This window comes from Heloderma suspectum, chromosome 3 (genome assembly GCF_057233095.1).
Source record: "Heloderma suspectum isolate Gila_16-S chromosome 3, 16-S_ref, whole genome shotgun sequence".
NCBI classification, from domain to species: Eukaryota; Metazoa; Chordata; class Lepidosauria; order Squamata; family Helodermatidae; genus Heloderma; species Heloderma suspectum.
The window spans coordinates 863,283-889,648 of record NC_139460.1 but is presented as its reverse complement, the minus strand read 5'-3'; the positions used below and the strand labels follow the sequence as shown (position 1 = coordinate 889,648).

The 26,366-nt window shown below is 53.3% G+C and overlaps 1 protein-coding gene across 1 annotated transcript; it reads right to left on the bottom strand.

Annotated features, from left to right (window-relative positions):
• LOC146349158 (FH2 domain-containing protein 1-like) lies at nucleotides 1-26,052 on the bottom strand. The gene is given in 12 exon segments (XM_084842072.1): nucleotides 1-111; nucleotides 233-557; nucleotides 559-812; nucleotides 1,155-1,419; nucleotides 1,732-1,802; nucleotides 9,963-10,070; nucleotides 11,693-11,763; nucleotides 12,220-12,320; nucleotides 12,425-12,510; nucleotides 12,604-12,706; nucleotides 12,849-12,910; nucleotides 25,636-26,052. Coding segments are annotated over 12 exon segments (1,974 nt in total).
• Nucleotides 26,053-26,366: the final 314 nt, after the last annotated feature.

Sequence of the window (26,366 nt, the reverse complement as noted above, 5' to 3'; positions counted from 1 at the left end):
CTAGGCCAGGGCTGAGTTTTCCTGGGGGCTGGCAAGAACATCCGCCCCAGCCCCAAAGGCAGAGGCCAGCTGCCCAAGGGGTGGAGTGCGAGGGTGTCCGCTGCCCACTGGCTGAACCAGAACAGAACCGTCAAGGTGGCTGCAGTCCCTACACACAGAGCCCAGCAGCCAGTCCAGGGGAAGAGGGGGAGATGGGAAACTCTGCTTCCCCTGGGGAGGATCCTGGCCGCACCTTCTCACCAACGCTCAGGCGGTGGAAGAATCCTGTGAGGGCAGGTGCGTCCTTGGGGAAGGCTTGGGGAGAAGCAGGGCTCTCCGGTCCCTCGGGAAGGGCCTTCTTGTGGAAGAGGGTGGGGAAGCGGAAGCCACTGGGGGCTTCTGGCAAGGCAGACCTAGGGGACGGGGCAGCAGCTGGGGGTGCCAGCAAGGCCTTCATCAAGCCCTGTCTGAGGAGCCCGGCCTTCTTGACAGGGCCAGGGCTGCCTGGGGGGACGGGGTTGCGGGGGGGCGGCAGCAGCAGCCAGCTCTGGAGCAGTGGGGGGCCTGGAGCAGGGCCTCAGCACAGCGAGCGTGTGGCGCCGGCTGAGGGGCAGGGGCCTCTCTCTGGCCTGGGGGCTGTCTGTGATGGGGCGAGGCCCCCGCAAGGACCGGCTGTGCTGGCCAGAGGAAGACGGTGCAGTGTGGAGGAAGAGCGGGTCCAGCTCAACGCCCTGCAAGCCGGGGTCTTGGAAGGAGCACGTGGCGACGGAGCGCCGCTTCCACTTCTCCTGCCGCTGCTGCCGGCACACAGCTGCCTCCCGGGCCTGGTTCTCCTGGGGAGAGGGGGAGGAGGGCAGGGATTCAGCACCGCAGCCCTCGAGGCAAGGAGGAAGGCCAGCCCCGCCGAGAACAAGCCTCTTGGAAGCCCCAGGGATCGAGGGCCCCCCTCCCATACGGCGTGGGAGCGTTAAGGGAATCTCGAGGCTGAAATACCCCAAACACACAGTGTAAGCCACAGTGCTGGCCCAAAATTTGCGAGGGGGGCCCCCTAGACTGTCTGGAAAGCCCCACCCCCATTAGCCACTCCTCTTGTGCTCCCCAAAGACGAGGGCCGCTCAGGAACGCTTCGGCAGAAGCGGAGGGGGGGCACAGACATGCCTCAAGGGCTCATTTACCTGAACAGCAGCCAGGAAACGCTCCCCAAAGGCCAGGAAGACGCCGCAGCAGGCAGGCAGGCTGAAGGTCGCCAGCTCCTCGCAGAGGAAGTCACAGAGCCTGGCGGAGGCCTGGCGCAGCCCCTCCTGGGCAGCCCAGACAGCACTCAGCTCCGCCTCCGCCAGGTGCACGAAGGGCCCCATTTGGGCCGCCAGGGCGCCTCGGGCGCCCACGAGCCGCTGCCCCAGGCGCTGCAGCTCGGCCACCACCTCCTCGTCCTGGATCCTGCGAGATTCCAGCCAGAGGCCCCGAGGGCCCGGTTTGGCAGCGGCGTGCGCTCGGCCCTGCCTCGCGTGCTCTCACACAGCCCCATTTCTCCCCACGCAGCGTCCAGCCTCACGGGCCAGCAGCAAGAAGCCCGACAGGTAGAGCCACTGAGCCCACAGTGCCAGCGAAGGCCAAGGAGGGGCCCGTTGAGCCCACCTTTCCTGCCCTCGGAAAGTGGCCCAGGGTGGGAGGCCTGCCCACTGCTATGCAACTCCCCCCCAGCCCCCAAGCCAGGTTCCTGCCAAGGGCATGGGAGGATGCCTTCCTTACCGTGAAGCAGGCCCCACGTGCTGGAGTTTGCTGGGGAAGAGCAGAAGGCCCGGGTCCTTCTTTTCTGCCTCCTGCATAGGGGAGATGAGGATCAGTCCCCGATTGCGGCCCTCGCTGGCCTTCCTCCATGGAAAGAGTCAACACACTTGGTGGGCAGCACAAGAGAGAGGGAGGGGCGTGGGCCGGCCCCCACTCAGCCACGGAGCTCACCGCAGGCCACGGGAAGGTCACGATCCCCTAGCCTCGCAAGGGCAAAGCACAGTGCGAGCACACACCCTCACGTGCAGCCCTAGGGGACGAAGGGCAGATGTCCCGCTTACAGGAAGCCCTGGGCTCAAGGCTTGCCTCAGCTTTGACCTCCCTGGGTGGGCTCCTCCCTGGGCCCCTGCCAGTCCTTCGCGGCAAGCCCTTGGCCAGCACGCCTGGCTCCTTCACAGGGAGGGGACTGTTACACCCTCCAGCAGGGACAAGGAAAGGCGCTTCAGAGGGCACCGAACTTAACAGACCCGCGTGAGAGCTTGTGAGATCACAAGGGTGACTTAACTCCTGCAGTGAGTCCAGCGCACGGGAGAGCATTTCAGCGAGGAGTGCCAGAGAGATACCCCCTTTACAGCCAGAGAGGCCAGCTGCCAAAGAGCCACTAGGTGGTAAAGCGATACCAACTCGGCGGAAAAAAGCGGAAGGCAACTACTTCACACACAGACTTTCAAAGAAATGCAAACAAGTCAGGCTAACTTAGCTAGCTACTTTTTACCCGCTAGAGTAGTGTTCAGTTTTAGAACACATGCGGAATTCCTGGCAAAGAAAGGGGCCTGATAGAAAACCTCTGCCCACCAGATTTGCACACATCCAAGAGGAGAAAAGGCACTGGGGTCACACCCAGCAGTCTCACGGGAGGCCGAGACCTGCAGAAGCCTCCTGCCTGGACCAGAGCGCGGCTGGCCCATGGCAGAGCTGGCTCAGATTTTAAGCCATCAAGGAAGCTGGCAAGCCGCAACCAAGGGAGCTCCTGCCTGCTCCTGGGTTTGGGCTTTGAGGGCAGAAGAGCTGGACTGGGCCTAAACCCCAGCGAGGGGTCCATGTGGGGAGGAGACATGCCAGAGCAGCTGGCCCCCACCCCAAGAGAGTTGGGTTACAGCTTCCACCATTTCCAGTCAGCAGTCAATGAGCATGCTGCCAAGCGATGACGGGGGTTGCACTCCAACCCACTGGAGGGTGCCAGCTTGGGCCAGGCTGCTCCGGATGGCAGGACTGCCGTGGACTGGAGCAGAGAGGGAGGCCCACTCCAGGGGCCACCCAGGGGAAATGGAAGCACATCGGCGCCCGCTGGGGGCTATCTATTCCGACACAATGACAACAGGCTGCCTCAGGTGGGGAGGGAGGAGCAAAAATTCTATTCCATTCTTCTATTCTATGAAAGACCTGCCCTTGTGCTTCCCCTGCCCCAGAATGCATGGCTGCCATTTCCTCGCATGAGAGGAGGCAAAGAGGTGCTCCCCATGGACACGTTGGAGGTCGTGGCCAAACTCCCCCCCCCCCCCCGGATGGAAGGTTGTTCAGAATTTAGGTGGAGCACAAGGATGCCATGCGGCATCAGGCTGCAGAAAACTGGAGGGATGGATAGGGCCAAGCGGCAGCAGTTCGGCTGCAATGGACTCCCTGGCCCCTTTCAAAACTGGCGTTACACCCAGCCTGGGACGGAGACAGCCACCACAGTCCACACCCAAGCTGGGCAACAGCAATGCAGAACATGTCGGCGGCAGCTGCCTTTTAAGGTACGTGGAAGCCTCCGCTGGCTCAGAGAATGACAGCCGGGTTACTCACTGGGTCTCAAAGAACCCATCGGGCCTTGCTCAGGGATCTGTTGAGGGCTTTAAAGCAGGAGACCAAGAGGCCAAAGCCTGCCTACTCCTCTGCGCATCTGCCTGGCCGCTGAGAGCCAACTGGGAGGCCCTCCCCTGGTGCTGACACCACCAGAGGCCAGGTGGGAGGGCACCAGGGAGAGCAGGGCCTTTCCTGTGGGGACACCCAGGCCTGCCAGCCAAATGCAGCAGGCACCCTGGTTCTTCTCGGTCCGTTAGAGAAACCCTTCTTCTTTGCCCAGACTGTTCAGCCTGTGTGGGGTTTCACCGGCTCCTCTATCTGCTCTGCGCCTTTTATGTTTGGATTTTGTTCTCTGTTGTAGAATGTTGTAGAATGTAGGTGTCCTTGGGGGCCTATGTCATTTAAAGGGTTGGATAAATGAACCGGGGCCAGTCAGAGGCACAGCATCGTGCTGGTTCCACTTGCGGGCTCCAGAAAGTGGCAACTTGTCTACAACGCTACCCATCAACAGCCCCTAGCCATTAGGTGGTGCTGCTGCTGAGAATTGCCAGCTCAGCCCCATGCAAGAGATCTCCTGCAGAGCTACAAAAATCGGCCTCCTGGTTTCATCTGCTATTCAACAGAGAGGCAGAGGCATGAGGAGGGCTTGGAGCTCAAGGCCATCAGTATGCAGACCGCAGACCAGCGTGCCTCTCCTTTCCCTCTACCACAGGCTGGCAGCGGTTTTTGGAACGTGACCGTGTGCATCGCGCAGATGCATACCGCCCTCCGCTTTCACGTGGAATCAGGACAGATTGCGCATCACAGACACCGCCTGATTGGCAGGGTGGGGGCACCCAAAGATGGACCTCTGGGGACGCTCTTCACGTGCGGACAGGCCCAGGTGGAGACAGGCAACCCTCCAGAGTCAAGAGGGCCCTGCAGGTCAAGAGCAGAGCATCATGCAGAGCTGGGCCTGGGAACCAGTGTACTTGACAAAACATTGACACGACACTATCGTAATGCCCACTTGTAATCAGCAAATCATGTAATCATCATCCCCTTCATGGATCACTACCTTGTTGTGGAGAAGGGGCTTGCGTAACTCAGTGAAGCCATAAGCTATGCCGTGCAGGGCCACCCAAGACGGACAGGTCATGGCAGAGAGTTCTGACAAAATGTGGTCCACTGGAGAAGGAAATGGCAACCCACTCCAGGATTCTTGCCAAGAAAACCCCATGGAATGTATCACAAGGCTAAAAGAGATGACGCCGGAAGATGAGCCCCTCAGGTCGGAAGGTGTCCAATATACTACTGGGGAAGAGCAGAGGGGATTTCCAAGTAGCGCCAGAAAGAGTGAAGCGGCTGGGCCGAAGCCAAAAGGACACTCAGCTGTGGATGTGTCTGGTGGTGAAAAGAAAATCCGATGCTGTAAAGAACAATATTGTTTAGGAACCTGGAATGTCAGATCAATGAATCAAGGTAAGCTAGAGGTGGTCAAACATGAGATGGCAAGATTGAACATCGACATCTTGGGAATCAGAGAACTAAAATGGACAGGCATGGGCGAATTTAATTCAGGTGACCATCGTATCTACTACTGTGGGCAAGAATCCCTTAGAAGAAATGGAGTAGCACTCATAGCCAACAAAAGGGTGGGAAAAGCAGTACTGGGGTACAATCTTAAAAACGATAGAATGATCTCAGTACGAATCCAAAGCAAACCATTCAACATCACAGTAATTCAAGTCTATGCCCCAACCACTGAGGCCAAAGAAGCTGAGGTTGAGCGGTTCTATGAAGACCTACAACACCTTCTAGAACTAACACCAAAAAAAGATGTCCTCTTCATCATAGGGGATTGGAATGCTAAAGTAGGAAGTCAAGAAATCACCAGGATAACAGGCAAGCATGGCCTTGGTGCACAAAATGAAGCAGGACAAAGGCTAACAGAGTTTTGCCAGGAGAACACGCTGATCATAGCAAACACTCTTTTCCAACAGCACAAGAGGCGACTCTACGCATGGACATCACCAGATGGTCAATATCGAAATCAGATTGATTATGTCCTTTGCAGTCAAAGATGGAGAAGTCAGTCAAAACAAGACCTGGAGCTGACTGTGGCTCAGATCATGAGCTGCTTCTTGCAAAATTTCAGCTTAAATTGAAGAACGTAGGGAAAACCACTAAACCGTTCAGGTATGACCTCAATCATATCCCTTATGAATATACAGTGGAGGTGAGGAATAGATTTCAGGGATTAGACCTGATAGACAGAGTGCCTGAGGAACTATGGATGGAGGTCCGTAACATTGTTCAGGAGGCAGCAACTCAATCCATCCCCAAGAAAAAGAAATGCAAGAAAGCAAAGTGGCTGTCTGATGAGGCTTTACAAGTAGCTGAAGAAAGAAGGGAAGCGAAAAGCAAGGGAGAAAGGGGAAGATATATCCAACTGAATGCAGAGTTCCAGAGAATAGCAAGGAGAGACAAGAAGACCTTCTTAAATGAACAATGCAAGGAAATCGAGGAAAACAACAGAATGGGAAAGACTAGAGATCTCTTCAAGAAAATTGGAGATCTCAAGGGAACGTTTGTGCAAAGACGGGCATGATAAAGGACAAAGAAGGCAGGGACCTAACAGAAGCAGATGAGATTAAGAAGAGGTGGCAAGAATACACAGAAGAACTATACAGGAAAGATCTGAATGTCCCTGATAGCCATGATAGTGCGGCCACTGAACTTGAGCCGGACATCCTAGAGAGAGAAGTCAAGTGGGCCTTAGGAAGCATTAGTAACAACAAAGCTAGCGGAGATGACAGTATTCCAGCTGAGCTATTTAAGATCCTAAAAGATGATGCTGTTAAAGTGGTGCATTCAATATGCCAACAAATTTGGAACACTCAACAATGGCCGCAAGACTGGAAAAGGTCAGTTTACATTCCAGTTCCAAAGAAGGGCAATGCCAAAGAGTGCTCAAACTACCGCACAATTGCGCTCATTTCACATGCCAGCAAGGTGATGCTCAAAATCCTACAAGCTAGGCTTCAGCAGTATGTGAACCGAGAACTACCGGAAGTACAAGCTGGGTTTCGAAGAGACAGAGGAACTAGAGATCAAATCGCCAACATTCGCTGCATCATGGAGAAAGCAAGAGAATTCCAGAAAAACGTCTATTTCTGCTTCATTGACTACGCTAAAGCCTTTGATTGTGTGGATCACAACAAACTGTGGCAAATTCCTAAAGAGATGGGAGTACCAGACCACTTTACCTGTCTCCTGAGAAACCTGTACGAGGGTCAAGAAGCAACAGTAAGAACCAGACATGGAACAACCGAGTGGTTCAAAATTGGGAAAGGAGTACGACAAGGCTGCATATTGTCACCCTGCTTATTTAACTTATATGCAGAATACATCATGAGAAACGCCGGGTTGGATGAATCACAGGTCGGAATTAAGACTGCCGGGAGAATTATCAACAACCTCTGATATGCAGATGATACCACCCTAATGGCAGAAAGCGAAGAGGATCTAAAGAGCCTCTTGTTGAGGGTGAAAGAGGAGAGTGCAAAAGCTGGTTTGAAACTCAACATTAAAAAAACTAAGATCATGGCATCTGGCCCTATCACTTCCTGGCATATCGAAGGGGAAGAAATGGAAGCAGTGACAGATTGTACTTTCTTGGGCTCCAAGATCACCGCAGATGGTGACTGTAGCCATGAAATTAAAAGAAGCTTGCTCCTCGGGAGGAAAGCTACGGCCAACCTAGACAGCATAGTAAGAAGCAGAGACATCACCTTGCCGACAAAGGTCTGTCTAATCAAAGCTATGGTTTTCCCAGTAGTAATGTATGGCTGTGAGAGCTGGACTATAAGGAAGGCTGAGCGCCGAAGAATTGATGCTTTCGAACTGTGGTGCTGGAGAAGACCCTTACGAGTCCCCTGGACTGCAAGGAGGTCAAATCAGTCCATCCTAAAGGAAATCAACCCTGACTGCTCATTGGAAGGACAGATACTGAAGCTGAAATATTTTGGCCACCTAATGCGAAGAGAAAACTCTCTGGAAAAGACCCTGATGCTGGGAAAGACTGAAGGCAAAAGGAGAAGGGGACGGCAGAGGATGAGATGGCTAGATAGCATCACCGATGCAATGAATATGAACTTGAGCACGCTCCGGGAGAGAGCGCAGGACAGGAAGGCTTGGCGTGCTATGGTCCATGGGGTCACGAAGAGTCAGACACGACTGAACGACTGAACAACAACAAATCAGCAAATAAGTTCTATAAACTGCCCAGAGACTGCACAGTACAGACATGTAATCAATCAATCCTGCAGCCATATTGTGACCTGCAGATTCCAAACCATCTTCAAAGGCAGCCCCAGGTGAAATGCTTCACAGTAGTCTCATCTGGAGGTTACCAAAGCCAGGCCCGCTCTGGGTGGCAGCTGGCATACCAGTCTAAACTGGCAGAAGATGCTCCGCGGCCCAGAAGTGTCATGAACAGGTCAAGGAGCACCACCAGGCTGCAGACACGCTCCTCCAGTGGGAGTGGGAGCCTGTCTCGCCAGGGGACGGGCACCACGCCCTGGGGCAGATGGACCCCCACCAGCGGCTCCTCTATCTCGTCTGGAACGAGCGCCAGTGTTTTGGCCCTCATCAAGTGCCCCACCTGGGTTAGATGAAAGAGAGAAAGCGTGCTGGTGGTTATCTGCATACTGACTGCACCCGCCCGCCTCAAACCTCTGTTGGTCTCACTCAGTGGTTTTGCGCAGATGCAAGGGTGCACAAGGACAAGGCCGCCCCCTGCAGGACCCCAACACAAGCGTGAGGAGTGGTTGTCCCCCGGCACAGCAACCGTCTGCAGTCAGCCAGGGAGGGATGGCGCCACCGCGAAACAGGGCCTCCGATGCCCAGCCTGCCCAGCAGAACCACCAACAGGCCTCTCCCAAGGCAAGTCCTCCATCAGAGTGACCAAGGCAGCTTCACTGCTGGAAGCACTGAAATGGATCAGCGGCCACTCAGTTCCACTCGAGGGTGCTGGAGACCAAGACAACCGCCTGCAGGAGCACTTGCCTGGGAAAGGGAGGCTGCCAGCGGCTGAGCACGACCGCGCGGCCCATGGCGAGTTTCTTCAGGAGCGCCTTCTGTGTGGCTGGGGCTGCCCACCCTTTGGGGAGACATCTGCCCCCAGCCCCCTGACCCCCCCCCCCGCTGGACAGGACGAGTGGCGCAGGATTTCATGGCTCCCCGTCAACCTGCCTCCACTCATGCCTGGCCCGACACGTGTGGCAGGGCACGCTTTGGCCTGCCTTTCTCTCCTGGACTTGGGGAGGATGTCCTGTGGGTTGGAGCCAGTATCCACTCCGGGAGCATGGACAGACCCGCCCTTGTCCAGGGCTGACCTCCAGGAAGCTGGAAGCCCCCCGCAGGGGGTGCTAGTGCTGCAACGAAGCCCGACCTACCCAAACCGCTGGGGGCCCATCATCCAGAGGCTAGGGTGGAAGCACCCACAATCCACGGACCGTGTGCTGCTCTGCCTCTCCTTTTCAGTGGTGCCTGGAGGGGGTTTCGGGGTGGATGCGGGGGAACGCGCCGAGACAAGACAGAGGCAAGGAAACAGGCCACTTGGGGACAGAGGTTTACACCGGGCCTTCGACGGGGCTGCTCTCTCCCTGAAAGATGAAGCATGCTGTCTGGGAGTTCTCCTGGACTCAGCGCCAAGTGGGGAAACCTGGGTGATGGGAGCAGCCAGGAGGGTTTCTTGGGCTGGAATGCCAACTATGGCCCCTCTTCAGAGGGGAAAGGCCCAGCCTCCGTGATCCACAGACTAGTGATGTTCAGGCTGGGCTACTGCAATGGAGTCTAGGCAGGGCTGCCCCTGACCTCTTCTGAAAGACTAACCAGGGCCTCCAGGTGGGTTTCCAAACACCGGACTTGATGACAGACGCCCCCATGGCTCAGGGCCAGAGGGACCACCTGAAGCCCCCTGCCTGCGCCCAGCATCAACCCCATGCGCATCGGCAGCCCAGGCAGCTCCACTTTGCACCCCACCCGCTTTCAAAAGCAAAGGGCCCAGCAACCTGGGACAGGGCCTCCTTCGAAGTGTCCCCTCACCCCCCAGCATCAGTTCTGACAGAGGCGTGCCAAGGAGCTCTCTGTCACATTTAGGGAAAGAGTGGCTGCAGAGCTGGGCTTCTCTGGCTTCTGTGTTGCCCGTTTTGTTTTTTGTCTGTTTGTAATTATTTTATGCCTTGTTTGCCACTTTAAGAACCAAAGTTGGGTTAAGCACAAAATATTTCTGAAAGAACATTCCATAAATATCCTCATCCAGCAGTGGCCAAAGCTCCCACTCAGCCAGTTCTCCCCCCTCATCCTCCCCACTGCAAAACGCAAAGGGGGCCCAGAACTCCCCACTCCCCTGTGGAGCTCACCAAGGCCAGGAAGTGCAGGAGGTCCATGCCAGGCCGATGGGCTTTGGTGTCGGCCAACCGGAGCAACGAGGCCATGCGGAAGCCAAGAGCAGAACCAGCGTAGCCGCCCTGTGGGCAGGGGAGGCAGAGGAGGAGGAAACACTGTCAGCACAGGCAGCCCCAGCCCCCAGGCAGAGCACCCCCACGCCCCTTTCTTGGCGCCCACCGCAGTGCCCAGCCCTTCCCACTTTCCTTTTCATAGAATACAAGGATTGGAAGGGGCCTACAAGGCCATCGAGTCCAACCCCCTGCTCAGTGTAGGAATCCAAGTCAGAGCATCCCTGACAGGTGGCTGTCCAGCCTCGCCTTGAATGCCTCCAGTGTGGGACAGCCCACCGCCTCCCTAGGTCATTGGTTCCATTGCCGTATTGCTCTCACAGTCAGGAAGTTTTTCCTGATGTTCGGCCGGAATCTGGCTTCCTGTCACTTGAGCCCATGATTCCGTGTCCTGCACTCTGGGAGGATCGAGAAGAGATCCTGGCCTTCCTCTCTGGGACAACCTTTCAAGTCCTTGAAGAGTGCTATCACATCTCCCCTCAGTCTTCTCTTCTCAAGGCGAAACATGCCCAGTTCTTTCAGTCCCTCTTCATAGGGCTTTGTTTCCAGTCCCCTGATCATCCTTGTTGCCCTCCTCTGAACCCTCTCCAGTTTGCATCCTTCTTCAAGTGTGGTGCCCAGAACTGGACACAGGACTCCAGATGAGGCCTAACCAGGGCTGAATAGAGGGGAACGAGTATTTCCCGGGATTTGGAAGCTACGCTTCTATGAATGCAGCCAAATAGAGCATTTGCAGTTTTTGCAGCCACATCCCATTGTTGGCTCACATTCAGCTTGTGACTGACAACAATTCCAAGATCATTCTCACTTGCAGTGTGGTTGAGCCAAGCATCCCTCATTTTGTAACTGTGCCTGTGGTTTCTTTTTCCTAGGTGCACAACTTGGCACTTATGCCTATTAACTGTCATTCTGCTATTTACTGCCCAGCGCTCCAGCCTACCAAGATTACTCTGAATTCTGTGTCTGTCTTCCAGGGTAGCAGCTGTCCTGCCCAATTTTGTGTCATTGGCATCTTTTCAAAGAAGAACGTTCCTCACCAGCAGCTGGGATAACCTCAAGCCAAGCGAGGCCTCTGCCTGCTCTTCCCACGAATGGCCCCGGGCCACAGGGGCTGAGACATCCTTGGGAACGGAAGGTGGCGGGGGGCTGCAGGCTGGTGCTCTCATCAGAAGCACGCCCAGCTTGTGGTGGTGCCCACGACTGTTTTTCAAACTGTGGAAAGAGCCCGTGGGCCCACGAAGGCAGCCTCCCCCTGCCCCAGACCACGCAGCCCACCAGCCAGCTACCAATGCCCCCTGTGGCTGCCTTCTCTCCTCCCCACTGCGCTGCCCGTGGGTGTGGCCCACATGCCCCCAGACTGTTGCAGCCGCTGCGGCTGGCCAGAGGCAACGGAGTTGGAAGCAGGAGGCAGAGCTGCCTGCGGAGCAGGCCCTCCGAGGTGTCTCTCGGGAGCTGCTGCTGAGAAACCTGCGGGCGTGGACAGGCCTGCTGCCGTCTGCCCCCTGCCCCCGCCGCTGCTCCACCCGCAGCCCATGGACGACAGCCCCCCAAGCAGCTCAGGGGGGGGCTGGCATAGCGGATGCCCCAGGCCAGAGGCAGGCCAGGGCCTCTCCCCACCCCTCAGGCCGAGTTACCTCATTCATGCGGTTTCCTGCCTTCAGCACCAGCCGGATGAGATCGTGCAGCTCCTCACAGTCCAACAACTCTGGGGGCAGAAAGGCGGCAAGGGTGGTGGTGCATGGGATGGGCAGGGCTGGATGCCTGTTGCAAATGAACCCTGCCCAGGGTTGTGGGGAGGTGTGGAACAGCGGCCCTGCCAGATTACTGCACTGGCCCCAAACAGCCCCCAGGACTATAGCACCAGCCCCGCCCACGAGGGGCCCCCAGCCCTGCATTGTGCATCGTCCCAAGGAGAGGAGAACGCCAGCTCCTTCCTGCGCTGCCCAGAGGGGGAAGAGCCGAGCAACACCCTCGGGACTCGCGCGCCTCCACCTCAACCACTAGGGATGGTCCTTGGAGAAGTCCCGTTTGCCCCCGACGTTCCTGTTTTCTTCCCGGGCCTTCACATCTCTACCGCCACACAGCTGATGTCATGCGACCAAAGAGCGAGCGAGCCCCTCCCTGACTTCTGCTGCTGCCCCACGGACCCAAACCCACGCACCTAGCGCCGCCTCCGTCAGGGTCTGGATGGCAGAGTGCAGCGAGTTGAGCTGGGGGAAGAATTCCTCCTTCAGGACCAGGAGCTCCAAGCGATGGGCGTAGCTGGCAGGGAAGAGGAGGGCATCTTTCTTGGGGGGCAGGTGCCAGCTGCTCTGCAGCAGCCCAGCAGGGCAGCTCAGGCCCTTGCCCTTCTGCCCCCCTCTCACCTGGGCACTCGGACCAGGAGCAGGGCAAACACCTCCGCCTCAGAGAGCCGGCTCGGGCTACCCTGGAACGCCACCAGCTTCTTGACCTTCCCAAGAAAAAGGGGGAGGGGTCACTCAGCAGCTGGAAAGCTGCGCGAGAACCCCCAGGGCCGCCGCCCCCTCCCTGCTCCCCCCCTCACCTCCTCCGCGTCAGGCAGCATCTTCGTCAGCTCAAGCAGCTTCTCCGCCCCATAATGGGCTCCTGCCCCATCTTGGAGATCAGCCACAATCTCTTGCACTGGCCTGAGAAGAGGGGGGGAGCTGCCTCAACTGGGATGGGGCCCTCCACACCAGCTCCAGCCCCCACAGCCACCCCGGCGCTCCAACCCCAGAGCCCCACGCCTCCGCCCTACACAGACCCATCCCACCCCTGCCTTCACCTCACCTCTTAAACTGCTTAAGGAAGATCCCCAGGTTCAGAATTTTCTTGGCATCCAGAAGGGAGACCTGAACAAGGGAGGGAGGGAAGGCAGCAGCCAAATCAGCAAAGGGTTTGGGGCAGGAAGCCAAACCTGGGATCCCCACCCCCGCCACATCTCTCACACACACTCCGCTCTGCGGCGCACACACCTCTGAGCTAGCAAGCGCCCCACTCCAGGGGATGCCCTGGACGGGCCTGACCCAAAGAAGCCCTTGTCCACACAATACGCAGTCCACTGCTACAGCTCCTTTCAACGAGTTTTTAAAAGTTCAACACGTTAATGCTGCAGTCCACTGACGGCACTGAGCTGCAATACCGAAACAAGGGCGCGCACGCACACAGGTGGCAGCAGCATTCACACAGCGCATAGCAAAACTGGAACGCGCTACCACAAGACGTAGTCATGGCCACCAGTTCGGATGCCTTTAAAAGGGAGGTAGGCAAATTTTGCTGGGGGCAGGGGTGTGGGGGGTGCTGTTGCAATCATGTCCTCTTGTGAGTCAATTCACATAAATACTTATTATTTATTACATTTCTATACCACCCCATAGCTGAAGCTCTCTGAGCAGTTTACAGAAGTTAAAACGTTAAACACAATATACAAAGTTAAAAACCCATTTGCATAGAAGCACACAGACAATATACACAAATGACATATAACTGAAAACAACTTTGAACTGTCAGTTCAAATGCTGGCACCAGGCAGACCTCACTGGGGAGCTTGTTCCACAGATGGGGGGGCCACCACAAAGGAGGCCCTCCCCCTCGTTGCTGCCTTCCAAGCTTCTCTTGGAGGAGGCACTCGGAGGACCTTAGATGCTGAACGCAGCATAAGGGTAGGTTCATTTTGGGAGAGGTGTGCCGTCAAGTATTGTGGCCCCAAGCCATGTAGGGTTATCAGTGAATAAATATGATACATGGGGCCTACAGCAGGAATGGAACAGGGAACTGGAATGTCTAATCAACAGACTGCCGTTTTAGAGTCTGTACCTGATATCTCTATAGACCTCAGTTACATTTTATTCAGCAAAACCTTCTGTTTCAGGTTTATTGGACGCCACAACGTCTTTTTGTCAAACTCAGCTAACCGTTGGAGGTGTAATGCAGTTAACGCTTCTTTTATTCATAGAATCACAGAATAGTAGGGTTGGAAGGGGCCTATAAGGCCATCGAGTCCAACCCCCTGCTCAATGCAGGAATCCAAGTCAGAGCATCCCTGACAGATGGCTGTCCAGCCTTGAGCCAATGATTCCATGTCCTGCACTCTGGGATGATGGAAAAGAGATCCTGGCCTTATGCTTCTATTAATGCAGCCCAAAATAGTATTTGCCTTTTTTGCAGCCACATCACATTGTTGGCTCATATTCAGCTTGTAATCGACAACAATTCCAAGATCCTTCTCGATTGTAGTGTTGTTGAGCCATGTATCCCCCATCTTGTAACTGTGCATTTGGTTTCTTTTTCCTAGGTGCAGACCTTGGCATTTCTCCCTATTAAATGTCATTCTGTTGTTTTCTGCCCAGCGCTCCAGTCTATCCAGATCACTTTGAATTTTGTTTCTGTCTTAGCTATCCCGCCCAATTTTGTGTCATCTGCAAATTTGAACAGCATTCCCTGCACCTCCTCCTCCAAGTCATTCATAAAAATGTGGAAGAGCACTGGGCCCAGGACTGAGCCCTGCGGTACCCCACTCGTTACCTCTCCCCAGTTTGAGAAGGTCCCATTGATAAGCACTCTTTGAGTCCAATTCTGTAGCCAACTGTGGATCCACCGGATCGTTGTTTCATCTCGCCCACTTTGAGCTAGTTTGCTCATCAGGATATCATGGGGCACTTTGTCGAAAGCTTTGCTGAAGACGAGGTATATGATGTCCACAGCTTTCCCACGGTCCACAAGGGAGGTGACTTGATCCAAAAATGAGATCAGATTTGTCTGGCAGGACTTGTTTTTGACAAATCCATGTTGGCTTCGACTAATCATGGCATTGTTGTCAAGGTGCTTCCAGACGGATTGCTTTATCATCTGCTCCAGAACTTTCCCAGGGACTGATGTCAGACTGACTGGTCTGTAGCTCCCAGGTTCCTCCTTTTCCCCCTCTTTGAAGATAGGGACAACATTAGCCCTCCTCCAGTCATCTGGCACTTCCCCCGTCCTCCATGATTGCTCAAAGAGAATAGACAGCAGCTCTGAGAGTTCTTCTGCCAGTTCCTTTTTTACTCTAGGATGCAGTTCATCTGGCCCTGGAGATCTGAACTCATTCAAAGTAATGAGGTGTTCCTTGACCATATGCCTATCGATCTCAAGCTGCAATCCTGCCCCTTCAGCCTGTACTTCACCTTTGCCAGGGGGGTCATAGACCCTCTTTTAGGAGAAGACTGAGCCAAAGTAGGAATTGAGCACCTCTGCCTTTTCTTTGTCATCTGTTATCATTTTGCCATCGTTATTTAATAGCTGAACTACCATTTCTTTCCTCTGCCTTTTACTATGCACGTAGCTGAAGAAAGCCTTTTTGTGGCTTTTAGCCTCCCTCTCTTAACCTCAGCTCGTTCTCAGCTTTAGCCTTCCTGACGCCATCCCTGCAACTCTGTGCTACCTGCCTGTACTCTTCCTTTGTTACTTGGCCTTCCTTCCACTTCCTATATGGGTCCTTTTTTGTTTTCAGGTCTTCTCTAAGCTTTTTGTGAAGTCATATTGGCTTCTTCTGTTGTCTTCCACCTTTTCTTCTTGTTGGAATTGCTTGTAATTGTGCCTTGAGAATTTCCTTTTTTAAAAGCTCCCACCCATCTTGGACTCCTTTTCTCATTAGCGTCGCTTGCCATGGAACCTTACTGATCATTGTTCTGAGTTTATTAAAATCAGCTTTCCTAAAATCCAGGGTACACGTTTGACTGCACTCGGCTTTTGCTTCCCTTAGAACCAAGAACTCAAGTGCAACATGGTCGCTTTCCCCCAGAGTTCCTGTAACTGCGACTTGATCCACTAAGTCATCTCTGTTGGTTAGGATCAAGTCAAGGGTAGCCGATCCTCTAGTTCCTTCCTCTACTTTCTGTAGGAGGAAGTTATCCGCCTACAATACAAGTCAGGCATTTCCTGGAGGGGCCATATTTTGCAGAATTTGTCTCCCAACAAATATTGGGGAAATTGCAGTCCCCCATGACTAATACTTCATGCTTCCTTAAAACATTGGCTATTAGCTTTTCAAAAGTTTCATCCTCATCTTCTCCTTGATTGGGTGGCCGGTAGTAGACTCCGACCACCAGGTTCCTTTTATTCTTTGCTCCATTTATTTTGATCCAGATGCTCTCGATGGGGCTACCAAGCTCCTCCTCCTGTATTTCTGTGCAGAGATATGTCTTTTTCACATACAGTGCAACCCCACCTCCCTTTCTGTTCCTCCTGTTCTTTTTGAACAAGTTATATCCTTCCATTGCTGTATTCCAGTCATGAGAGTCATCCCACCAAGTCTCAGTTACACCTATCAAATCATAATTTCCCTCTTCTATTAAGACTTCACGTTCGTTCTGTTTCCTATACTCTGGGCATTAGTATATAGACACCAAAGACCATGTGCTCCACAGTCTGGCTTTCTTCCTACATGTGTCTGAAAACTATTATTGGGCGCTATCAGAGCTGTTCTCTCCGTTGCAGTGCATGCGCCTACGTCCATTGTTACCCGCAACATCACATCTCCCTTCCCCATAGGCCAAACACATGTGTTTGCTGTGGCCAAACACATTCTTCCCATCCTTTGTGAGGTGCAACCCGTCCCTAGCCAACAGCCCATCTTCCAGGAAGTATAGCCTGTGGTCCCAGAATCCAAATCTCTCTCGTCGGCACCACCTTCGTAGCCAGTCATTCACCCGGAGTATTTTTCGTTCCCTTTCTATCCCTCTTCTGACCACTGGAAGGACTGATGAGAAAACTATCTGGGCCCCAAAGTTCTGGACTTTCCTTCCCCAAGCTTCAAAGTCTGACGTGATTTCTTCGTAGCTCCGCTTGGCGGTATCATTTGTTCCCACATGGATGAGAAGAAAGGGATACCTGTCAATGGGCTTTATGAGTGCAGGCAACCTTTCAGTCACGTCTCTAATCCGTCCTCCTGGGAGACAACATACCTGGCGAGTCCACGGATCTTCGCGACATACTTGGGTCTTGATCCCACGCAAGGAGTCTCCCACTACTACCACTCTTCTCTTCTTGTTGTTGTAGGCCTGGGTTTTGGAAATGCCTAATAGTTGCCTCCTTTTGAGAGGAAAGTATCATATGGATAAACTTTGTATTGGAAAGCTCTTACTGATGTACATGTTCCCTTAGGGAGCAATCCTATGGCCACTGGACGCTGTCTAGAGGGCCATAGGATATGCCGTTTTCTGGGAACCGACCTCGGAGCCCATGCTCCAAGGTTGGTTCCCAGAAAACTTACCTCTTCCCAAGTCTGCGCTGCCTCCGAGGCAGCGCAGAGAAGCCCCATCCTCCGTGCTCAGAAGAGGAGTGTGGAGTGACTGGAAAGGGGCAGGGCTGGGGGCGTTCTGGGGTGGGGAGAGCGGAGCTGCCTGTACGACACATCCTATGCAGCTAAACAGTCCAAAACAGCTGTCTAGCAGAAAATAGGGCAGGAGAGGCGCAGAGGGAACACCCCCCCACCCCACTTTGGATAGGCAGTCACTCCAAGTTCAGAGGCGGACACCTATCTTGATAGGATTGAGCCCTTAAACTATTTACCGGATTTGGGGAAGGCAACCCATGGTCAGCGTAAATCAACTTTTCGCGCCCTCTTGGCTGCTAAAGGACTGATACTACGATATTGGAACAATAAAAGCTCACCAACTATAATGCAATGGACTGAAGACTTATCAACACTAGCAACATTTGAAAAAGTGGTATATAGGCGTCACTTGCGAATGGACTTAAATTTGGATATCTGGTCTGCTTTTACTGAAGTTTATGTATAATGTATTCTTTTTCCTTTTCTTCTCCCTAGAATATTGTAACATTTGAAACTGAGAACTTTAGAGTATATTGTTATATTTCAATTTTTTGGTTTTGTTATGTTTCTGTTTCATTGAAACCCACAATAAAACATTGATTAAAAAGATGCCCTGCTTGTGGGTTTCACGTGAGCAGCTGGCTGGCCACTATGTGAACAGAATGCTGGACTGGATGGGCCCCAGGTCTGATCCAGCCTCAGGGCTCTTAAGTTTTTATCCCCTGAAACTTGCCTGCCAGCTCTGAGGGGCAAACAGGAGAGTCCGCTGCCTTTGGCTGCCCACCACTGGAAACAGGATTCTGGGCCAGGTGGACTCATCAGTAAGGCCATCATTGATACTTATGCACATGATCACAGAGCTGGAGGGGCAGGATGGCACCAACAGGCTGCACCAAAGCCTTCTGCCAGGCTGCCCTGCGGTGCGTGCTCCTCACAGGCCCCCGGAGAACCAGGCTAACCCTGGGGCCAGCACAGGAGCATGCTTGGATTTGTTCCCTCCTTCTCCCAGATAAAACCTTGGTCCAGATTGCACAGCATCTCTGCCATCCCGCACGCGTCATTCCCCTCTTGCGAGATACTGGCTGGCAGCACGTGCAACTGACGGAATAGAGAAAGAAGCGGCACGAGGTCAGGCGAGGTCGTTTGTCTCCCTGGCTCAGGACTGCCCACCGCTCTGACTGGAGTTCTAGTCTGCTGGAGTTCTAACCCTGACTGGAGTTCTAGCCCGTCACTTGCTACCTGATTAAAAAAACGTCAGAGGATCCCTGAGGCCAGGTCAGACCAAGGGTCCATCTAGGGCCCATTCTGTTCGCACGTAGCTAGAGGCCCCGTGGGAACACAGGAGCAGGGCCTGAGGGCAACAGCAGCCCCCACACATGTTCCCCAGCAAGTGGCATACCCAGGCATGCTGCCTGATACAGAGGTACGCAGTCATTATGGCTAGTAACCACCGACAGCTCCCCCCCCCGTTATTAATTTGTCTAATCCCGGCTTCCAGTTGGCAACCGTCACAATGCCTTCCAGTAGTGAACTGCACAGTTCATGCGCTGTACGAAGAGTCCTTCTTTTTATCTGTCCCGGATTTCCCACCAATCAGCTTCATGGGATGATCCCAAGTTCTAGAATGATGAAGGAGAAAAACGTCTCCCTCTCCACTTTCTCCACACCCATGCATAATTCTTTACACCTCTATTGTGTCTCCCCTTACTCTCCTTTCATAGAATCATAGAATAGTAGGGTTGGAAGGGGCCTACAAGGACACAGAGTCCAACCCCTGCTCAATGCAAGAATCCAAGTCAGAGCATCCCTGATGGATGGCTGTCCACTCTCATCTTGAATGCCTCCAGTGTGGGAGAGCCCACCACCTCCCTAGGTAACTCGTTCCATTGTCATATTGCTCTAACGGTCAGGAAGTTTTTCCTGATGTTCAGCTGGAATCTGGCTTCCTGTCACTTGAGCCCATGATTCCATGTCCTGCACTCTGGGATGATCGAGAAGAGATCCTGGCCTTCCTCTCTGGGACAACCTTTTAAGTACTTGAAGTACTTTCCCCTAAATGAAACAGATATTGTAATCTTTCCTAATGGGGGAGCTGCTCCAGGCACCTGATCATTTTAGTTGCCCTTGTCTGCACATTTTCCAGCTCTACAATATCATTTTTCAGATTTGTACATATTCCAGGTGTGGTTGCACCATAGATTTGTATAAGGTGAGTATGATCTGGGCAGTTTTATTTTTGATTCCTTTCCTAATTATGCCTAACATGGGATTTGCCTTTTTCACAGCAGCCACACACTGGGTCAACTTTCTAATTGAATTGTCCACCCTCCCGGCCACCCCCAAACATCTCTTTCTTGGTCAGTCACCATTGGCTCAGTTTTCATGAACATAAATGTGAAGATTCCCCCACCCCCCCGGCATCACTTTACACTGGCTTACACTGAACCACATTTGCCATTAGATGCCCATTCTCCCAGTTTAGAGAGATCATAGAATCATAGAATAGTAGGGTTGGAAGGGGCCTACAAGGCCATCGAGTCCAACCCCCTGCTCAATGCAGGAACCCAAGTCAGAGCATCCCTGACAGATGGCTGTCGAGCCTCGTCTTGAGCACCTCCAGTGTGGGAGAGCCCACCACCTCCCTAGGTAATGGGTTCCATTGTCGTATTACTCTAACGGTCAGGACGTTTTTCCTGATGTTCAGCTGGAATCTGGCCTCCTGTAACTTGAGCTCATGATTCCGTGTTCTACACTCAGGGAAGATCGAGAAGAGATCCTGGCCTTTCTCTCTGGGACAACCTTTCAAGGACGTGAAGAGTGCTATCATATCTCCCCTCAGTCTTCTCTTCTCAAGGTGAAACATGCCCACTTCTTTCAGTCTCTCTTCATAGGGCTTTGTTTCCAGTCCCCTGATCCTCTTCGTTGCCCTCCTCTGAACACTCTCCAGTTTGTCTGCATCCTTCTTAAAGTGTGGTGCCCAGAACTGGACACAGTACTCCAGATGAGGCCTAACCAGTGCTGAGTAGAGGGGAACTAGTACTTCCCGGGATTCGGAAGCTATGATTCTATTAATGCGGCCCAAAAGAGCATTTGCTTTTTTGCAACCACATCACATTGTTGGCTCCTATTCAGCTTGTGATCGACAACAATTCCGAGATCCTTCTCGCTTGTAGTGCGGTTGAGCCATGTATCCCCCATCTTGTACCTGTGCATTTGGTTTCTTTTTCCTAGGTGCAGAACTTGGCATTTTTCCCTATTAAATGTCGTTCTGCCTTTTCTTTGTCATCTGTTATCTTTTTGCCATCCTTATTTAATAGCTGAACCACCATTTCTTTCCTCTGCCTTTCACTATGCACGTAGCTGAAGAAAGCGTTTTTGTTGTTTTTAACATCCCTTGCTAACCTCAGCTCATTCTCAGCTTTAGCCTTCCTGACGCCATCCCTGCAATTCTGTGCTACCTGCCTGTACTCTTCCTTTGTTACTTGGCCTTCTTTCCACTTCCTATATGTTTCCTTTTTTGTTTTCAGGTCATCCTTAAGCTTTTTGTGAAGCCACATTGGCTTCTTCTGTTGTCTTCTGCCTTTTCTTCTTGTTGGAATTGTTTGTGATTGTGCCTTGAGAATTTCCTTTTTTAAAAGGTCCCACCCATCTTGGACTCCTTTTCTCGTTTGAGTCGCTTGCCATGGTACCTTACTGATCATTGTTCTTCACAGTCTGGCTTTCTTCCTACATGTGTCTGAAGACTTTTATTGGGCGCTATTAGAGATGTTCTCTCCATCGCAGTGCATGAGCCTACGTTCATTGTTACCCCCAACTTTACATCTCCCTTCCCCGATCCTTTTGGAGCTCCTCACAATCCCGTTATGTTTTCACCACTCTAAATAATTTGGTATCATCTGCAAAACTGGCCACTTCACTGCTGAATCCTAATTCTAGATAATTTATGAACAGGCTGAAAAGCATTGATCCCAATACAGTTGACATCCCTCCATTGGGAGAATTTACCATTTATTCCTACTGACCAGCTACCAATTTATTAGACAACCTCCCCTCTTTTCCCATGGCTGTTTAGTTTGCTCAGGAATCTACGGTGAGGAACTTGGTCAAAAGCCCAGATCACCCCGTCCACAGGTTTACTGGCACTCTCAAAGAACTTTAAAGTGTTAGCGAGGAAGGATGCAAGTTTGCAGAAGTTGTATTGATTTTTTTCAGCAAGGCTCGTCCTCTACATGCTTACTACTTTCATTTTTAATAACGCTTTCCACCAATTTACTCACAACAGGTGTTAAGCGACAATTACGAGAAAAAGTTAGGATTGTCACATGTTTCCAACCTAAAATGTTATTAAATCTTAATCTAACCCCATAATCCTAGATACATGATTAAACAAACAACACACAAACATGACGCTTTTTCAATATTTATCCACAATGGATTCAGCATTGAATATCCATGTGTGAAAATGTGAACCTTTAGATTCAGTACCTGGTGGCACCCTTTTGAGCAGCAATGCCTTCAAGTAAGCATTTCCTCTAACTGTCAGTCTCTCACATTGGTTTTGAAGAATTTTGGCCCATTCAGTACAGTACTACTTCAACTCAGTGACATTTGAGGGCTTCTTTGTATGAACAGCTTGCTTCAGGTTCTGCCACAACATTTCGATGGGGTTTAGGTCTGGACTTTGACTAGACTGTTCTAAAAAACAGAATGTTGTCTTCCGCAGACATTCTTTTGTGGATCGGCTCGTACACTTAGGCTCATTGTCATGTTGCATGATCCACTTTCAGCTCACAGACAGATGGCCTCACTTTCTCCTCTAGAATCTTCTGATACACTGCAGAATCCATAGAATCATGGAGTAGTAGGGTTGGAAGGGGCCTATAAGATCTTCGAGTCCAATCCCTGGCTCAATGCAGGAACCTAGTCAAAGCATCCCTGACAGACAGCTGTCCAGCCTCATCTTGAACGCCTCCAGTGTGGGAGAGCCACCACCTCCCTAGGGAATGGGTTCCATTGTTGTATTGCTCTGACAGTCAGGAAGTTTTTCCTGATGTTCAGCTGGAATCTGGCTTCCTGTAACTTGAGCCCATTATTCCATGTCCTCCACTCTGGGAGGATTGAGAAAAGATCTTGGCCTTCCTCTCTGTGGCAACCTTTCAAATACTTGAAGAGCGCTGACCTATCTCCCCTCAGTCTTCTCTTCTCAAGGCTAAACATGCCCAGTTCTTTCAGTCTCTCTTCACGGGGCTTTGTTTCCATCAATCTTTGTTGCCCTCCTCTGAACCCTCTTCAATTTGTCTGCATCCTTCTTAAAGTGTGGTGCCCAGAACTGGACACAGTACTCCAGATGAGGCCTAACCAGCGCTGAGTAGAGAGAAACTAGTACTTTCCGGGATTTGGAAGCTATGCTTCTATTAATGCAGCCCCAAAGAGCATTGGCCTTTTTTGCAGCCACATCACATTGTGGGCTCATATTCAGCTTGTGATCGACAACAATTCCAAGATCCTTTTCGCTTGTCGTGTTGTTGAGCCACATATCCCCCATCTTGTAATTGTGCATTTGGTTTCTTTCTCCTAGGTGTAGAACTTGGCATTTCTCCCTATTAAATATCATTCTGATGTTTTCTGCCCAGTGCTCCAGTCTATCAAGATCACTTTGAATTCTCTTTCTGTCTTCCAAGGTATTGGCCATCCTGCCCAATTTTGATCAGCATTCCCTGCACCTCCTCCTCCAAGTCATTCATAAAAATGTGGAAGAGCACTGGGCCCAGGAATGAGCCTGCAGTACCCCGCTCGTTACCTCTCCCCAGTTGGAGAAGATGGTTCTGTCATGGTTCTGTCAATGATGGAAAGCTATCCAGGTCCTGAGGCAGCAAAGCAGGCAAAAACCATCACATTCCCCCACTATGCTTGATGTTGGGATGAGGTTCTTCTCTCAAACTCAAGTGTTCATCTTTCACCAAACATAACATTTCTCATTGAGGCCAAAGAGTTCTACCTTTTACTTGTCTGTGCAGAGAACATTGTTCCAGATGTCTTGCTTATCACCTATGTGATCTTTAGTGAACTTCAGATGGGCAGCAATGTCCGTTTCAGAGAGCAATGGTTTCTTCCTGGCTATTCTCCAATGAATACCATTCTTGTTCAGTCTTTTTCTGATTGTTGAGTCATGAACACCCGTATTAGCCAAGGCGAGAGTGGCCCGCAGATCCTTGGATGTTACTCTGGGGTTCTTTTTGGCTTCCTGGATGATGTGCTGTTCTTAGAGATTTTGGTAGGACAGATGCTCTTGGATAGAGTAACTGCGGTCTTGAACCTTCTCCATTTGTAGACTATCTGTCTGATAGTGGACTGCTGGAGCCCCAAATCCTTAGAAATGGTTTTGTAACCCTTTCTAGACCGACGAGCAGCAGTAACTGCTTTTCTGAGGTCCTCAGACATGTCTTTTGCTCGTAGCATGACGTATTTCCACACAACCCCTCGGTGAAGACCACACTCACGTTTCTGATCCTCCTATAGGGCGGGGTCTCCCAAACTCACCCTGAAGATCTACCTAATTACTTAAACCCCCGATTCTAGTGATACCCTTTAAATGAGCTGATGCAATCGGGGGTTCACTTACTTCTGCACATGCCCTGACCTTTAAGTACTCACTGTTTGCCTAATTTATGTATCACTTATTTCACAAGACATGGAACTGGTTAATATATGCCCTATTGGATATTTAGAAAAGGACTGGCTCTGATTCACAAAAGCCATCATGGTAAAACTATGGAATTTCTGCAATTATTAGGGTTCACCAACTTTCTCTCACCACTGTAACTGGCTTGTAATTTCCTGGCTCCCCCACCCCCGAACACTTTTTAAAAAATGGTGTTACATTGGCCATTCTCCAATCCTCTGGAACAGAGGCAGATTTTTGTTAAAAGTTCAGCTATTTCACATTTGATTTCTTTAAGAACTCTAGGATGAATCCCATCGAGGCCTGGCGGTTTGTGAAATGCAGGGCCCTTGATGGACTGGCCAGGGCAAAGGTGGTGCCCAGCGAAGGGCACCATCAGGGCCCGGTGGTCCTTTTGAGTGGAGATCTGCAGACTGAACATTTGTGCAAAGCGAGGCCTCTGCCAGGGGTGCAGAGCTCCTCCTCGATCAGCCTTCTCTTCTCCTCCCCATCTCTCTAACACTCGGGGCCATGGGACAGGGTGAGGTAGCTATGGCAAGTAGGAGAGACGGCCACCGTCTTTGGAAGCGGCCTTAGCCTGTTCCCACTATTTGCAAGCTCGTCCCTGACAAAGGAGCTCTTCCTTCGTCAACCTGCTAGGGCCAATTTTAAAAAACCCTCATTGGCCCCTCTGAGAATCTCTTCTTTTGCATCCAGGCTGTTTCTGGTGCTCCTTGTTTTGGTTTGTCCAGTCCCTCCTCAGCATGACGCTCCAACATCACAGAGCCGTTATGGGGACTAAAGGAGGGGAGCAACTGTGTGCTGAGCCTGGAGTCCTTTGGAGGAAGGGCACCATCCCATATATCACCATCACACCTATAACACCATCACACATACCAGGCAGGAGGGAAAAAAGTAACCCACGTCCTTAGCATGGCAGCGAATCGGGGGAAGAGTGGAGGGCCGCGGGGTGGGGGGCAAATCGCTGCAGACCCTCCTGTCTTTGGAGGAGCTTTCTTGGTCCGAAGCCCCTCTGGAGCGCCTCCCCCCCGCTCAGTTTCTGGTGCCCCCAGCCCAGACGAGCGCCTTCCTCTGAAATGCCTCGAAAGACTCACCCGCCTCTCCAAACAGAGCCTGCCGGGCTCAAAACCAGCGCCCTCCCCGCCTCCCCCGCTGGAGCGCGCAACAGTCAGCGTCCCCCTTGGGTGGCTGGGGCTCTTCAAGCCTGGCGCCCCATCCTTATCAGGGCGAGCAGAGTTCCCATCCGGCCAGGCTTGGAAGCGTCGCCTTCCGCGGGGGCAGCGCTTGGCTCCCAGGCTGCCCTGTCTGCCCCGGCTCCATCTCCACTATGCCTGCCGGTCCTCTGAGGCCCCGAGAGTGAGCAGGGGATTGGCGGCGGGGGGAGCCGCCGTCGCCCCCACCATGCGGCCCCTCCAGCTCGGCCCTCCCTCTCGGAACTCCTGCAACAGGAGCGGGCCGAACTCCCGGGTTCGGCGCCAGGGGGCTGCCTGCGGGACAGCCTCGCCCACGACCCATCCGGGAAACCAGAGGAAGCCCCCGGCGCTCGCGACGCACGACGCGTCCCGACGGCCCGCCGCGCTCACCTGCGCTGCCGGCTGCCCGCGCAGACTTCCGCCAGGCGCCTCCGGCCGCTGCCCGAAGAGCTCCTCCAGGAGCTGGAGGTCGAGGGCGCCGCCGCGCCGCCGCCCCCGCGCCGTCCAGACGTTCTGGCGCCCGCGGATGCGCTCCGCGGGGATGGCCTCCCAGTTGAAGTTGCGCAGCCTGGCGGGCCGCCGCCCAGGGGGGCCCTCGGCGGCCGCGGGGCCCCAGGAGGACGGCGCCCCCCCCGGGCTGAAGCCAGCAGGCAGAGGGGGCGCGGCGGGCGGGGCGGCGGCAGGCTCCTGGCGACGGGACGCCGCCGCGGGCGAGGGCGCGGCGGAGCGAGGGCTCGGGGGCGCCTCGGGCAGCGCAGGCCCCGCCCGGCCTTCGAGCGACGCGGGAGGGCTCCGGACGGCCACCATCGCGCGCGCCGCCGGCTCCGGACTCTAGAAAGGGCGGGAGAGCGGCCAGGCGGGTCACGACCCGGCGGGGGCGCGCCGAGGAGCAGCCCCGCCCGACGGCCCGCGCCCCGCAGGGTGCTGAGCACGTCCAGAGCAGGCGCCCCGTCCTCGTCGTCCCCGCAGAGACCCCAAGGAGGACGACGGAGGGGCGCCGGGTGGGCCCCGCACGTCGCCTTTCAGGGCAAGCCGGGGATGTTCGCAGAACCCCCACGAGAGGGGGGCCCGCCACCCCGTCCCCGTATGCCCCTCCCGCCAAGCGAATCGGCGATGCGCAG